General features: G+C 44.3%; 1 protein-coding gene across 1 annotated transcript in view; it reads right to left on the bottom strand.

Moving 5' to 3' along the window:
• The window catches only part of LOC126262560 (protein Wnt-2), a 545,379-nt gene extending 528,543 nt beyond the window's left edge, over window positions 1-16,836 (bottom strand). The window contains exon 1 of the mRNA XM_049959257.1: window positions 16,669-16,836. Coding sequence (XP_049815214.1) covers window positions 16,669-16,816 — 148 coding nt within the window. The 5' untranslated portion in view covers window positions 16,817-16,836. The remainder of the gene's footprint in view (window positions 1-16,668) is intronic.
• Window positions 16,837-17,230: the final 394 nt, after the last annotated feature.

Genomic DNA, 17,230 nt, shown 5'->3' with positions numbered 1-17,230 from the left:
TAGTTCCTTTCATATGTCTCAACATGAGAAAATTCAGTCAAGTATCCACAGCTGTTGTAGATGCACTTCAGAATGAGCAACTCTCGAAACTGGTAGTGCTTACTAAACTATTGTTTTAACCCTTTGAATCCCAACAATATGAAAAAATATATAATTTTAAAATTTTATCGTAGTGAACTAGAAATACAAGAGGAAGTTAGAAAATTGCTAAGACCAGTTGTTTTAAGGATGTGGTTTTACTTTCGAACCACTGAGATACACAGTTTTCGATCACCTACTGTTTCATGTGATAAATTTGAAAGTAGATTCTCATTTTTCCTAGACACAATCCCGCATCTCGAAACTTCCACGAACTCATACTGCCTAAAACAAGTTATAATCCTAAATAACAAGTCAAAGTGACAGTAAAATTTAATAAATATTGCAGCAAAACTGCACACTGCCCTGAAGGTTTCATTTCGAAACCACTCATAAAAGCAGTGGTAGAAACTCAAATTTACCTTACAATAACTGTAGATACATTTACTTCGTATCTTCACGGTCCTTACTTGTAACGTACGTTGGCGGCACTGGAATCGTTCTGCAATCAGCCTCAAAAGCAGGCGCTCTAAACTTTCTCAATAGCGCTCCTCGAAAAGCACGTCGCCTTCACTACAGTGACTCCAATTTCAGATTCCGAAGCATCTCCATACTACTTGCGTGTTGTTCGAACCTACTGGCAACAAATGTAGGAGCCTGCCTGTGCGTTGCTTCGATGCCTTCCTTGAATCTGACCTGGTGCGGATCCCAAACAGTCGAACAGTACTCAATAATGACTCGCACAAGTGTCCTATATGTGGTCTCCTTTACAGATCAACCACACTTCCCTAAAATTCTCTCATTAAACTGAAGTCGACCATTCGCCTTCCCTACTGCAGTCCTTACATGCTCATTCCATTTCATACTGCTCTGTAACGTTGAGCCCAGGTATTTAATCAACATGACTGTGTCAAGCAGAACACTACTAACGCTGTACTCTAACATTATGGGTTTGTTTCTTCTCCTCATTTTTCCACATTTAAAGCTAGCTGCCACTCAGCACACCAATTCGAATTTTTTACTAAGTTGTTTCGTAGCTTCCTACAGTCATTCAACGATGGCACCTTCCCTTATGCAGACTGTTACTCGCCCAGTTCCTCTGATCACTTCTGTATACAGAAAATAAATGCGGTTCTCTCACACTTCTCTGAGGCACCCTTGTGTCTGATGAACACTCACCGTCGAGGACAATATACTGGGTTCTGTCACTTACAAAATCTTCGAGCCACTCACATACCTGGGAACCTATTCCGTGTGATTGTACATTCATTAACAGTGGGCAGTGCTGCACCGTGTCAAATGCTTTACGAAAATCAGTGAATACGGATTGCACCTATTGCCCTTCATCCATGATTCGCAGGCTCTTATGTGACAAAAGAGAAGCTGAGTTTGGGCGAGCGATGCTTTTTAAAACAGTGCTGATTTGTGAAGAGAAGCTTTACTTCGTAAGGAAATTTATTAGATTCGAACTGAAAGTGTCTTCAACGATTCTGCAACAAACTGATCTTAAAGATATTGGTCTGTAATTTTGCTGGCCCATTCTTATATACAGGATTCACCTTCACTTTTCTCATCTCTTGAGACTTTGCTGTGGGCGAGACATTCGTGCTATATGCAGTTTAGAGTACTCTTTGTGAAATGGAACTGAGATTCCATCCGTACCTGGCAACTTATTTGCTTTCGATTTCTTCAGTTGTTTCTCTATACCAGCGATACTTGTTGTTACGTCCTCCTTACGGAAGTCTGTAACACGGACAAACGACTGTATGGTGAACGCTTCTCCTGCGTGAACGATTTCTTAAATGCGGAATTTAAAACTTCGGCTTTACTTTTGCTGCCACACCAGATCGATCAATGAGTGACTAGATAGAAGCTTGAAATCCACTTAGCGATTTTATGTAGGATTCTCAGCGCGATACATTGCTATGTTATGACGGTGGTAGTTGTAAGCTTCGTGCATTGAGCTTCTTACAGACGCGAGATTTTCTGTTAGCTTCATGTTTTCATTGGCGCGGTGTCCTTTGAACCGAGAAACAGTGTGCAACAGCCATTGCTTCCTTGACATTTGTGAATTTCGTTGTTAAACCATGGAGGGTCATTTTCTTCCCTAATCCACTTACTCGGCACATACTGCCACAGGGTGCGGTTTACAATCAGCTAAGCTTTGCCCATAATTCCTCAGCCCAAAGGCGTCACTGGATGCGGATGTGGAGGGACGTGTGGTCAGCACACCGCTCTCCCGGCCGTATGTCAGTTTCCAAGACCGGAGCCGCTACTTCTCAATCAAGTAGCTCCTCAGTTTGCCTCACAAGGGCTGAGTGCACGCCGCTTGCCAACAGCGCTCGGCAGACTGGATGGTCACCCATCCAAGTGCTAGCCCAGCCCGACATTGCTTAACTTCGGTGATCTGACGGCTGTGAGGTATACACAGTGTCAAGTAAAACAAATTACCCTGTAATTATGATTTTTTCCGTAAATTTAATCATTTTTACATTAAATTTTTATCTTTTAAAATTTGCCTTAAATATTTTTTTTATTATACTTGGGCATGAAACACACACCAATTAAATTTGTTATAAATATCTGTCCCCACTGTAAAATATCTCTTACGAAAAAGTAATGTAGAGAGCACGTAGCTTAAGCGAGTTTACTTATGCGGTGATGGCAGGCGCTATATTCTGTAAATTGAAGGGGAAGGGGGGACAAAGGAAAGATAAGGGAAGGAAAGGAACTATTGATGTCAGCTGTTTTGGGACTTAATGCGACGAATGAAAATGTGTGCTGGACCGGATTCGAACCCGGCGTCTCCTGCTTACGATGCACGCGCGTTAATCTTGCGCCACACAGACAGTGTCCATCGCAGTTGCACTGACTGCCTCGGCACGCCTCTAGGCCGAAACACATTTCCACCTAGCGGCATCCATATGCACTGCCCGTCCATGTCCTTCATGCGAACGTAGGAGTATATGCGTACTGGAGGTTGATTCATTGTCCGTCGAGGCGAATCAACGGTATGAATACGTGGTGTCTGTTCTTATGGACATTCATGTAATCGCTATATTCATTCATCAGTTAGCTATTCATGTCATATCATCGTTTCTCTTCTTATATGTAATTAACTTCGTGTATTATAAGTCGAAAGGCGTCCTGGTTACAGCATTCCACTCATCTACATCTACATCCATACTCCGAAAGCCACCTGACTGTGTGTGGTGGATGGTACTTTGAGGACCTCTATCGGTTCTCCCTTCTATTCCAGTCTCGTATTGTTCGTAGAAAGAAAGATTGTCGGTATGCCGTTGTGTGGGCTGGAATCTCTCTGATTTTATCCTCATGGTCTCTTCGCGAGATATACGTAGGAGGGAGCAATATAGTGCTTGACTCCTTCGTCAAGGTACGTTCTCGAAACTTCAACAAAAGCCCGTACTGAGTTACTGAGTGTCTCTCCTGCAAAGTCTTCCACTGGAGTTTATCTATCATCTCCGTAATGCTTTCGCGATTACTAAATGATCCTGTAACGAAGCGCGCTGCTCTCCGTTGGATCTTCTCTATCTCTTCTATCAACCATATCTGGTACGGAGCCGGCCAGTGTGGCGAGCGGTTCTAGGCACTACAGTCTGGAACCGCGCGATCGCTAATGTCGCAGGTTCGAATCCTGCTCGGGCATGGATGTGTGTGATGTCCTTAGGTTAGTTAGATTTAAGTAGTTCTAGGGGACTGATGACCTCAGATGTTAAGTTCCATAGTGCTCAGAGCCATTTTTTTTCTGGTACGGATCCCACACTGGTGAGCAATATTCACGCAGTGGGCGAACAAGTGTACTGTAACCTACTTCCTTTGTTTTCGGATTGCATTTCCTTAGGATTCTTTCAATGAATCTCAGTCTGGCATCCGCTTTACCGACGATCAACTTTATATGATCATTTTAAATCACTCCTAATGCCTACTCCCAGATAATTTATGGAATTAACTGCTTCCAGTTGCTGACCTGCTATTGGATTGTGGTACGCATTTCTGGAAAAAAAATTTGAATTTTGGTTACAAGCCTTCGTGCCTATACAAATACGATTCTGCATGTGTTCATATTTGCGATGTAAAACTGTGTTATTAATTTAGCAGGTCACCTGATGATGGGTCTGCCCGAAGCGCCTTATGAAAATAAAGATGTGCCGTTAACATCTAGCGACTACTTTTTGCCACCTATCAGCTTTTCTAGGATCATAATAAAAATTGAGTTACTTTTTGTTGAGAGTTTAGTCCCGTACACCTCTTAGCCACTTCCCACTCCCATCCTTTCCTGCACCATACTGCGTGTGGTGTCAGCGCCAGACACCACACTTGCTAGGTGGTAGCCTTTAAAACGGCCGCGGTCTGTTAGTATACGTCGGACCCGCGTGTCGCTACTATCAGTGATTGCGGACCGAGCGCCGCCACACGGCAGGTCTAGAGAGACTTCCTAGCACTCGCCCGAGTTGTACAGCTGACTTTGCTAGCGATGGTTCACTGTCTACATCCGTTCTCATTAGCCGAGACAACAGTTTAGCTTAGCCTTCAGCTACGTCATTTGCTATGACCTAGCAAGGCGCCATATTCAGTTACTATAATCTGAACAGATAATATTGTGAATCATGTACCGTCAAGAGCGACGTTCATCATTAATGGATTAAAGTTAAGTATCCAACTAATTACGTCCGCTTTCTGAATTCTCATTCCTTGTAATGTTCCAGACCTCACGTCAGTATAGTTCTTCCTCTTCACGCCAGCCTGAGTGAGCTAAAACGCGTGCCTTTCGGCCTCCATTCGTAACACGGTGTTGGCTCTTCTGCCAACACAACACCGCATACGTATTGCAGCTGTGCGCGAAGTATAATACGCCCTCCTCGTGCTCCTTCTTGCTGTAGAGCGGCGGGCGTAATATTCTGGATAAACGGTATACGTGAGGGTTTTAACACCTCACGCGAGAATAGATCCGTGAGGAAACACCTTCGCAGATTCCCTTCCCCCACAACTCTGCCGGCGTTTAATAACCCTGGCGATGACTCTGTCGCCCACGCCATCATGAGTGCTGCGGGCCAGCCCTACAGCAGAGGCGGACACGGGCTCCCTTATGCGAAGGCTCACGTGCCGCGGACCTGATACCATCGGCTCGCACAAAAATCACGAATACCTCGCGTCGCGCGCGGCCCGTTTTATTTCCCCGAGCTGTGCCCGGTTGTTCCGCGGGCCGCGATGTAGATTTAATAATATAACGCTGGGTATCTGCGGGGGATCTCGCCGAGTGAAAGGCGGCCGTGCTGTGCCATTATTTGGGTCCCAGTCGGCGAATCGCGAGCGCCCGTAGCCTACAAGCTGCGTCCTAACAAAAATGGCTGGCCCGGGAAATGGATGTGCGTGTCGGGCGCAGACCTACAGAGTCGCCGGGGCTCGGTTTACATTTCCATTCATCATGCGGCAAACGTACGGAGTAAATTATTGCGAATGACGTTGTATTACATCGCACTGAATGAATTAGTAATACAGCGTCAGCATAACTATTAATAACTCGCACTTACTGATGGCCGCGTGCCACGTCTTATTTCACTCAGCAGCTCGTTTAGCTCCTCTGGAAACGACTTTTTGCTTTCATTCCATACTAGTGGAAAGTGAAACACACTTCATGTGGTTTTTCGTCCACAGACGGCACAACTTTCATCCCACGCTTCCCTCCATTATGAAACCTCTACTCCTGTACTGCCTCAGGATGTTCTGTAGCAATCATTTCCTTCTTTTAGTCAAGTTGTACTGTAGTTTCTTTCCCACAATTCGATTTGCCAGCTCCCCATTACTTATCTAATGTACCCATCTAATTTTCAGCACTCGCCTATTGCCCAACATTTCGAAAGCCTCTATTCTCTTGTTGTCTGAACTTTTTATCGTCCACGTTTCATTTTGGTACAAGGCTACATCCAGACAAATACCTTCGAGATGGTAATTTTAAAATGTGTTTTATGTTAACAAATTTCTCTTTCATTTCATATTCTACACTCCTGGAAATGGAAAAAAGAACACATTGACACCGGTGTGTCAGACCCACCATACTTGCTCCGGACACTGCGAGAGGGCTGTACAAGCAATGATCACACGCACGGCACAGCGAACACACCAGGAACCGCGGTGTTGGCCGTCGAATGGCGCTAGATGCGCAGCATTTGTGCACCGCCGCCGTCAGTGTCAGCCAGTTTGCCGTGGCATACGGAGCTCCATCGCAGTCTTTAACACTGGTAGCATGCCGCGACAGCGTGGACGTGAACCGGATGTGCAGTTGACGGACTTTGAGCGAGGGCGTATAGTGGGCATGCGGGAGGCCAGGTGGATGTACCGCCGAATTGCTCAACACGTGGGGCGTGAGGTCTCCACAGTACATCGATGTTGTCGCCAGTGGTCGGCGGAAGGTGCACGTGCCCGTCGACCTGGGACCGGACCGCAGCGACGCACGGATGCACGCCAAGACCGTAGGATCCTACGCAGTGCCGTAGGGGACCGCACCGCCACTTCCCAGCAAATTAGGGACACTGTTGCTCCTGGGGTATCGGCGAGGACCATTCGCAACCGTCTCCATGAAGCTGGGCTACGGTCCCGCACACCGTTAGGCCGTCTTCCGCTCACGCCCCAACATCGTTCAGCCCGCCTCCAGTGGTGTCGCGACAGGCGTGCATGGAGGGACGAATGGAGACGTGTCGTCTTCAGCGATGAGAGTCGCTTCTGCCTTGGTGCCAATGATGGTCGTATGCGTGTTTGGCGCCGTGCAGGTGAGCGCCACAATCAGGACTGCATACGACCGAGGCACACAGGGCCGACACCCGGCATCATGGTGTGGGGAGCGATCTCCTACACTGGCCGTACACCACTGGTGATCGTCGAGGGGACACTGAATAGTGCACGGTACATCCAAACCGTCATCGAACCCATCGTTCTACCATTCCTAGACCGGCAAGGGAACTTGCTGTTCCAACAGGACAATGCACGTCCGCATGTATCCCGTGCCACCCAACGTGCTCTAGAAGGTGTAAGTCAACTACCCTGGCCAGCAAGATCTCCGGATCTGTCCCCCATTGAGCATGTTTGGGACTGGATGAAGCGTCGTCTCACGCGGTCTGCACGTCCAGCACGAACGCTGGTCCAACTGAGGCGCCAGGTGGAAATGGCATGGCAAGCCGTTCCACAGGACTACATCCAGCATCTCTACGATCGTCTCCATGGGAGAATAGCAGCCTGCATTGCTGCGAAAGGTGGATATACACTGTACTAATGCCGACATTGTGCATGCTCTGTTGCCTGTGTCTATGTGCCTGTGGTTCTGTCAGTGTGATCATGTGATGTATCTGACCCCAGGAATGTGTCAATAAAGTTTCCCCTTCCTGGGACAATGAATTCACGGTGTTCTTATTTCAATTTCCAGGAGTGTATATGAAATGATAATTAATTGAAACCCTAAGCTGCCGACAGGTGTTGTTAATATACCTCAATGGGGACAGGTGAAAATGTGTGCCCCGACCGGGACTCGAACCCCGGATATCCTGTTTACATGGCGCACACAGTTTCAGATGTCTCCACCAAGGAGTATCAACAACACCTGTCGGCAGCTGAGTGTTACAATTAATTATCATTTATTCTAGAGAACCTGCACAGTCATCAATGGTATCTGTTCTTTCGAGAACAGTTACTATCTTCATATACATCTACACTGTTTACGGCAATGCTGGCTGGCTGGCTGATTTGAGGGTGGAGACCAAACAGCGAGGTCATCGGTCCCATAGTTTTGGGAATGATGTGGAAGGAAGTCGGCGTGCCCTTTCAAAGGAACCACCCCGGCATTTGCCTGAAGCGATTTAGGGAAATCACAGAAACCGTAAATCGAGATGGCCGGACACGGGTGTTCTAACCCGTGTCCGGACATCCCGATTTACGTCGTCCTCCCGACACAGCTGCGTTACAGCTCATTTGATTATTTTGCAATAACAAAGAAAACAAAAGGATACGAGTCAATCGGATAACACTCATTTCAAAATACTTTCTCCAAACGTGACGTCATTTCGAAGTCATGCACAATATCGACAACCGCAGGAGCTGCTATCGACTTGAGTTAGCGTTCGATACGGGCCACTCACGAGAGTTTATGCACGCGTGTCGGAGGTTTATAAAAACACGTCGTTGTTGGTACGATTTATTATAATTATTGTTATAATTCAGCGTCACATAATGACTTATCGACGGTTAATAGTTTAACTTACGAGTGCTCTCTCAGGAAAGAGTAGTTATCGTCCATGATTTACAAATTAAGCGTGAAATATGTTTTAACTGTAACTTGCAGTATGCCGTTTCAAGGTAACGGCGCCTTGAAAATTCATCACGAACATGCCTCCATAATGATCCAATGTCAGTTAATAACGCATCAATGTTGTTCACCTTCAAGAAGTACTATGATAATCAAAACAGGACCCAGTAGCACATGTCGAAGTGCTAGCGTATTGGATAACATAGCGGTTCATGGAGTCGAAGGAGGTACGTTCGCATCCCGCTAAATCCAAATACGCTTTTTCATTTCCGCGTTGTTAACACACACTGTGACTTTTTGAAAGATGTAATTTAAGCATCTCCTGCAATTTACGAGCGTATGGTTAGGCAGGAGCCTAAGAGAACAGCTTAAATTATTGAGAGTGAAATGAGGAGCAATAACATTCATGTTCTTCCTCGTCACAAAGTCTATAACAATTTTCGATATTGCGTATGACGTCTAAATGATGTCACGTTTGCAGAAAGTCTTGTGACATAAGTGTTACCCGAGTCAGTCATGTAATCTCCAAAACAATATCTGTTTCTTTTTTTTAAAGAACTCAAAAATGCTTTGCTTGTTATTTCCAGTCGGTATTTTATATCCCCTTTTCTTCTGATATCGTCACTTATTTTGCTGCACAATGAACAAAAGTCATCTACTTTTAGTCTTCCATTTATTGATGTAACTTTCTCAGCATCACCTCATTTAATCTGACTGAATTAGATTACCCTTCTTTTACTTCTGCTGATGTTCGTATTGCAATTCATTTTCCAGGCCCTACTCACTCCATTCAGCTGCTCTTCAGAGCCATTTGCCGTCTGTGATGAAATTAAAGTGTCGCCGCCCATATCTAAAAATGCTTATCGCCACTAAAACAGTGACATAGAAAAATGCCATTTGCATGGGGCATTGTCACACAGAAGTAAGGCACTACGCCAAAGTTCCGTGTCAGGGGACAATAGCCAAAAACATACTTTTCTTAGAAAAAGAATCATACCAATCTAAATGGTGAGTCAAAGAGACAGTTGAGACTGTTACACTTTCGAACATTTTAATCGTAACTACGGCTTTAGACTACAGTAGGTATGCTTAAATTAGTGAAGGTTTTGACGGTATACCACGGTGCACAGCCAGTTCCCATAAGAAGGCCTCAGTAAAAAAGGCCGAAACTGCGAAAAGGAAGATTCTGCAAGAAAGACGCTGTTCCAATACCGCCAGCATGAGCGAGCAGTCCTGTGAGACCCTGAGCAAGAGCCCGGAAGCGAACATTCCGTAGTGCAGAGGAGGCCAAGAAGAACGTTGTTACCACAGAGATCCCATCATCTGGCGCTCCTCGCACAGATGTTGTGATCTGAAACTAGGAACTGACTTCTGGAGGACAAAGCTGGGTGCCAAAATTCGCGTAATGTTTCGTTAATCTTTTGAAACAGCCTGCTAGCAATTCCATGCGAACAACATGTCGAACAGAATATTAATAGGAATGCCTTTCTAACAGAATATTAAAACAAATCTACATGAATAAATATTAGTGAAACCAGTGGGTGTACAAAAAATGGTGAGGGAACAAGTGAGTGCACAGTGGTCAGTTCAATACTGTTTCCTAGAAAAAGAGGTACAAAAAGTCTCCTAATTTTTATTTTTTTAAACTGTACTTGTGTTTGTGTGCGCCATAGTCCAGGACTACTTGCTACCAAAGTATTAAATATTTAGTATACAGAAAATCGCAGTAATGGAAACTTCGTTTACACCACTTTCAGCTGCAAAACGTGTATCGCTACAAGTCGCAACCGAATAAAGTATTATTTAAGAGAGTTATTACGAGGTAAGGAAAATGTCTTCCATGCAGCTTGGTTCTGATCGTCGACGGTGAATGGCTGTAGAGCTCAGCGAGTTCAGAAAATTGTGCTCGGATGAAGTATGGAAGAAACGAGGGATTTTAGGCATTTTCTTCTCAAACTTTGAGATTACGTATATTAACGTGAACATTATTCCATGATTTATATGAGTCAAATGGAAATCCTGCGTATTACAGTGTGAATTGTCTGTAATGTCTACATTTTCGTTACGTTTAGTGATGCGATGTTTTTTATGAATGAGTGATAAAACAATTCTTTTAATATTTCATAACGCTTTCGGACTTGCTCACTATGTTTTATCAGTTTATCAGTTATAGACTACAGCAACATGCCTGCTGGAATGAAAAGTTGTCTGCACACTTTGTTGCGCACTAATGCATTAACGTCTACACTGATTCTGTTTATAATCGGAGTACGGAGACAGCCAGTCAAGTAACTATAAGATTCCATACCCGTCCTTTGATGATTACTAAGTCCTTTGTCGCTGAATCCTGGAGCTGACCATTTTTTCCAGCTTATGACTGATTTCCGAAGATATACGATTATTCGTTGAAAGAACTTGCAGTCATGCACTTAACGTAAGAAGAAGCAAGATGTAGTGCCCGCAATCCGATCGAGCACTCAAACACAAATTTCGCAACAGCGGAATAAACGTACGAGAAAGTGAATTTTTCAACCCACAGAAAGCTTGACAAGTTTCTCCACAAAGTACTTTGCAGGCTGCTTTTAGGAGATGGTGTTTGGTAGAACGAGAATAGATTTTTCAACAAATAATCAACTTCAGCGTGAAATGCACAGTTTAAACAATGTAATATCGAGATTACTGGAGGAACAGCAGTTACGCCGCATAACAAGCAACATTTTCGAGTAATATGGCTAAATAGTTTTGAGACAGCCTAGAATGCAGTTCTGAGAATGGTTTATTCATTTCACTGCAGTGCTGAACTTCATACTGTTGTTCTTGGTCGTCCGTAATGACTCTTTCAAAAGCAGTGGTATTGTCAGTTGTCATAGTCGCCACAGCGATACCTTTGTTTCGTATCAGTAGAGATTATATGAAAGTGTGGACCGGAGTAATAAAAGAGCAACTTAAACGCTCTTAATGAATCTTATACCGTTTAAGTGATGCACGTCGCCCGTAGGCCATTCGATGTGCCACCGTTGTCGGAGACTGAACTCACCGTTTTCTTCGAAGGGATGTGCTTTTAGCAACATGGTACAGCATCTCATTTCAATATCAATGTTCATAAGCACCTAAACAATAGAAAATCTAATCTTCATCTGAACTAGCATCATTATCATCTTCGATCTCCAAATTTTTTATTTATACAGTACGCAATTCAGTTTCAGCATTTGTTCATTTCAAGCGGAATTCTGCTTCTATAATTGTGCTTCACCTTGAAACTGGGTGAAATTGCAATTTATGAATACATAGATGACAATCAGTATTCTATGACTGTGAACCTCACTCAAGAAAAGACAGATAAATTCAGAGTTGTACTGGAAGGGTGAGTCCTGTCCACGGGCAGCACAATCGCCGGATCTCACTCTTCACAGTTCTCTTTTTCTTTCACATGGAATTACATTAAAACGCTACACTATGAATCCCCAGTAGAAGCTGAAGTTATTTACACACCGTGGCTTATCTCATTTTATGACAGATAACAGGGGTACCTGAGATAGTGCGAAAAAGTTTTATGCACAGTTGTAAAGCATCAATCGAGACAGATGGTTATCACTTTTATATTAAAAAACTAGGTAGCTTCATATATGTTTCTTTCCTAGCATAAGCAACCGTGTGCGGTTATTTTTAGGTTTCATCTCGTCACTTATTCTGTCCATTCCATTTTTTGAAATACGTTGATCTACTGTTGGGAATATATGGGCTATTTAGCCCCGACCCATGTATAAACTTTCTCGTATTCGTATGCGCATGCGCATTCAAGTAACTTCCCTTGTCTTGCGCATGTGCATAGGTAGCGGGTCGGGCTTGTAAGTGAGCGACCATTTGTAGCTGCAGTTTATGGCAGGTCATGGCCCATCGAACATAGACCGGTGTGAGGTGTAGCGTACACTATTAAGTTAAGTAGTGGTTTTAACTTTGTACATATGTACTGTTTGTGTTTTACTTTTCTTTTTCGTTTATAAATGTATAGCTATGGCGTTCTTTTAATCATTGACAAAGGTTTACTTAGGCACTTGTGGGTTTTATTGTTGTTCTGAAGAAGGTGTAGTTATCTACGCCGAAACCAGGAGTAAACACTAGGTGCTTTTTTCGTAATCGAGGCGGGTTTTTAGTTTTTTAATATATTAACCAACGATTGCTGACGCGCTGCGATGTTGAAGGTTATCACTTTTAGCAGTTTCTATGAGGTTAAGCTGTTGCTATGAAGAGCAAGTTGTTTTCGTCAGTTAAAAACGAAATATTCAGTGACGACCATTCGCACGAGGGTGAGTCAAATGAAAACATTAAATATTTTTTTAGATATTATTCATTGTGCAGAAGTGGTACAAAGCTGTATCACTTTTCAACATAATCTCTCCCACACTCAATGCAAGTCCTCTAGCGCTTACAAAGTGCTTAAATCCCTTTAGAAAAAAATTCTTTTGGTAGTCCGCGCAACCACTGATGCACCGCGTGGCTTACCTCTTCATCAGAACGGAACTTCTTGCCTCCCATTGCGTCTTTGAGTGGTCCAAACATATGGAAATCACTTGGTGATGAGGAATGGCGCCATTCCTTGCTCGCTCTCTTCGTTTCCTGTTGGTGGAAGTGAACCCAGGTTTCGTCCCCAGTAAAGATTCTTGCAAGGAACCCCCCACCTCCTCGTTCAAAGCGCCGAAGAAGTTCTTCACAAGCACCAACACATCGTTCTCTCATTTCAGGACTCAGCTGTCGTGACACCCATCTTGCAGACACTTTGTGAAACTGGAGCACATCATGCACAATATGGTGTGCTGACCCATGACTAATCTGGAAACATGCTGCAATGTCATTCAGTGTCACTCGGCGGTTTTCCTTCACTATTGCTTCAACTGCTGCAATGTTCTGTGGAGCCACAACTCGTTGTGCCTGACCTGGACGAGGAGCATCTTCCGCTGAAGTCACACCATTTGCGAACTTCCTACTCCATTCGTAGACTTGCTGCTGTGAGAAACATGCATCACCGCACTGAACCTTCATTCGTCGATGAACTTCAATAGGTTTCACACCTTCACTACGCAAAAACCGAATAATAGAACGCTGTTCTTCCATGGTGCATGTCGCAATTGGGGCGGCCATATTTACACTGATACTGCGATGGTATGTGTGCATCCCTTCGACCATAAATATAATAGACTGGCCCTGACGTCATTTTCGTGGCTCCAACATCTCTAGGCTAAAGTCACGTAAATTTTGGCAAAACATGGTTGTTTCGTGTTGCGCTTATAGCTCTACTCAGCGTTTTGTCGGGGGAAATGGCATTACATTTCACGTGTGTTTCTATGATAGTGCAGATACATTTATTGAAATCTGCTGAAGTGACTTTTATATGTTTTTTACACTTGAAATGGAGTATCACGTAAATTAAAGTGTTGAAAGTGATGCCTGTAAAGTCAGACTCATATTACATTTTGGAAAGTATCTGTGATAATTCAGTTACAGAAGTAAGTATAACTGTTTCTCGTTCCTACTCATAGGTTCACTAAGGACGAAAACCGAAGGCAGCTTCGGATACAGGCCCTGAAACGGGAAAACTTCAAGCCATCTGCACATACGGGCCTTTTTGTATATACAAGTGAGATTATAATAAGGTAAGAGCACCTATAGTCGACACATGAAGAGAATATTTTTCTACCGTCTAATACTATTAAATAAATGTAGGCTCCAAAATTATTTTCTGAAACTTCAAAGTCTCACCTTTAATCCAAAATATCATTTTCTTTTAAACTGATAGTTTAAACTTTTGTAAAAATAGCAGGAGCTGAACCTTTGAAGTGCACCTAAAACTGATACTCTAAAATGGACCTACTCCTAAAGTCACGGGCCGTAGTGGCCGTGTTGTTCTTGGCGCTACAGTCTGGAACCGAGCGACCGCTACGGTCGCAGGTTCGAATCCTGCCTCGGGCATGGCTGTGTGTGATGTCCTTAGGTTAGTTAGGTTTAATTAGTTCTAAGTTCTAGGCGACTGATGACCTCAGAGGTTAAGTCGCACAGTGCTCAGAGCCATTTGAACCTAAAGTCGAAAATTTTGGCACCTATAGTTGACATAATTCCCATATCAAATTTTCTTATACATGTGACTAGAGCTCAAAACTCGGCGAATCCAATATTTAAAGTTTTGACAAGAGCCCACTCTTACTGTTTAAAAGAATTTTAACGACATTTTTCTTTAATTGATAGTTTATAGTAATTTCGTCCCGCTGCCCACCAGAGGAGCGTTCGATGTATTTGTTAGGTTTTATAAATGGTACTGTGAACAAATCCAGGTGAAATGTAGTTCTGACATAATTTTTCGCAAATAAAAAAATAATTTTTGTTGGAAGCGTTTGGCAGTCAATTGAGAAATGTGGGTAAAATACGATACAAACATAGGATGGCAGACCGCTGATTTGAAATCCCGCCACGTTATGCCAACAGTCACGTGGTTTATATTGGAGCCACACCAGCCCTATAGCTTCTGCACAGCAAGGCCCGTCTACTAGTATCTATGGTCGAAGGTGCATCCTCACTATGCTGGCACCTACAAGCCATTCTGCACGCTGTTTGTAGCACGCTTAGCAACTTACAGTATAACGGCGCGAAATTTCGATTTGTTATTACAAATTTAAGGTTTTCATTTGACTCGCCCTCGTAATTCAGTCCAAAACAGTTCATTTAATTTTTAGTGTAAATTTGATCCTAGAGATGTGGTACACGCTGCACGTAATTGCAGGCGGAGTAAGGAGGGAGAAATAGAGGGTGGAAAGGGAGAGGTGAGCCGTGAATGAGTAAGGCTAGTGGAGACTTGGTGAACTGTGTTTTACACAAACTTATTCTTGGAAATCAAAATGTCTACGGGTGTACTGCCGGTCTACAGTGTCCAACGGGCACAATATTTCGGCGATCAGACATGTCGCCATCATCAGGTGAACTGACGGACTGAGCTCCTGTGAATATGCTGGTACGGAGATCCGTAACCTATGGCTGCTCAGGGGGAACTGGGTCCGGTCGCGGCGGCGGCCGATTTAAATACCCTCCCCCCGCGGTGCACTTCCTTCGCCGTCCGCGCCCCGCGCCACGGTCGCGCGGTGGAACAGATTGCGACGGCGTCTGAGATGACGTCGGTGTGATGGCTCTGTCCGCCGTGGTCGTCACAACTATACGTTTGCTCGATTTACTCTTGATTAAACCAATCAACACTACCATCAAGACTGGGGGTGATGTTGTACCTTACACTGGTGCTCCCAATCTTAGACTACCCCGCTGTCGTGTGGGGCAATGCTGCTCCAACCCACAGACAACGGATACAAAGAATTCAGAATCGTGCTCTGAAAAGAGCACTCCATCTGCCATACCGGTTCCCAACGAATGAACTTCACCAACTCGCAGGGGTACCCTATTTGAAAGACCGATTCAGAACCACTGCAAAAACCTTCTATGAAAACATACAACAGTCAGATAACGAACTTGTAAGAGAACTTGGACACAGGGTGCACTACCTGGCCTCCACCAGATGGCCCGATGACCTACGCGAATAACAAGACTACACATCTTGTGTATATATTATTTATATAATTTTAATCATTTAACAATTTTAACAATTTTAATAATTTTAATTTTTATTATATTTTAGTCCTAATTTTAATTTATTTTAATTATATTTTAATCTTATTTTATTGTATTTATTATTTATTTATTTATTATTATTATTTTATACAAAAAAATTACCATACAGCTTATGTATTTTTAAATCATTTAAAAGCAGAAAAAAAACATGGCAACCAAAAAGCTATTGTTTTAATGTCAATTTTTACTATTGAAGGCGTAGCCGCATGGCTTGAACTGTTCTCAGACCGGGCAATCCTTGTTGCTGCAATATATTCTGCAGCGCGGCGACCGAACCCAGTTCCCTCTGAGCAGACATAGCGTACGGATCTCCGTACCGGCACGTTCACAGGAGCTCAGTCCGTCAGTTCACCTGATGATGGCGGCATGTATGATCGCCGAAATATTGTGCCCGTTGGACACTGTAGACCGGCACTACACCCGTGGATATTTTGATTATCAAATACGCCAGGAGAATCTCAAGAATTACAGTATTCTTGGAAAGTTTGAAACATAGCAAATCGAACGACGGGCGGCTTTGAACCCCGTGGTCCTACATAGCGGTGAGCTCACAGCACTTGCTCGGCCTTGCCGGAGGCCTGCACGTGCAGAGAACAGAGGTGGCCACTTACCGACGACGACGACGTGCCCGAAGACGTTGCTGTTGCCGATGGCGGTGCAGTTCCAGCGGTGGTGCCGGAACTGGGCCTGGCACTCGATGGTGCCGAGGCGGACCCCCTCGCCGATGGCGACCATGGCGTCCGGCGCGGCGCGGCACATGTCCCGCTGGCGGGCCGTCAGCCCGGGGATGCGGCCGCACACCACGCCCGCGCCCAGCGCCGCGACGCCGGGCGGCGCTCTGCAAAACCACCACGTCTCACCACCCGAAGCAGCTTACCTCAGCAACAGCAAAAATACACTGAAGCGCCACAGAAACTGGCATAGGCATGCGTAGCCAGATGCAGAGATATGTAAACAAGCAGCGGCCGTCGACAACACCTGTACGACAGTAGCCAAAATACACTACTTGCCATTAAAATTGCTACACCAAGAAGAAATGCAGATTATAAACGGGTGTCCGTTGGACAAATATATTATACTAGAAGTTATTACATTTTCACGCAATTTGGGTGCATAGATCCTGAGAAATCAGTACCCAGAACAACCACCTCTGGACGCAATAACGGCCTTGAT

The sequence above is a fragment of the Schistocerca nitens genome, chromosome 6 (genome assembly GCF_023898315.1).
Source record: "Schistocerca nitens isolate TAMUIC-IGC-003100 chromosome 6, iqSchNite1.1, whole genome shotgun sequence".
Classification (NCBI taxonomy): domain Eukaryota; kingdom Metazoa; phylum Arthropoda; class Insecta; order Orthoptera; family Acrididae; genus Schistocerca; species Schistocerca nitens.
Note: the sequence above shows the minus strand (reverse complement) of the source record. Positions and strands in the feature narration are given on the sequence as shown.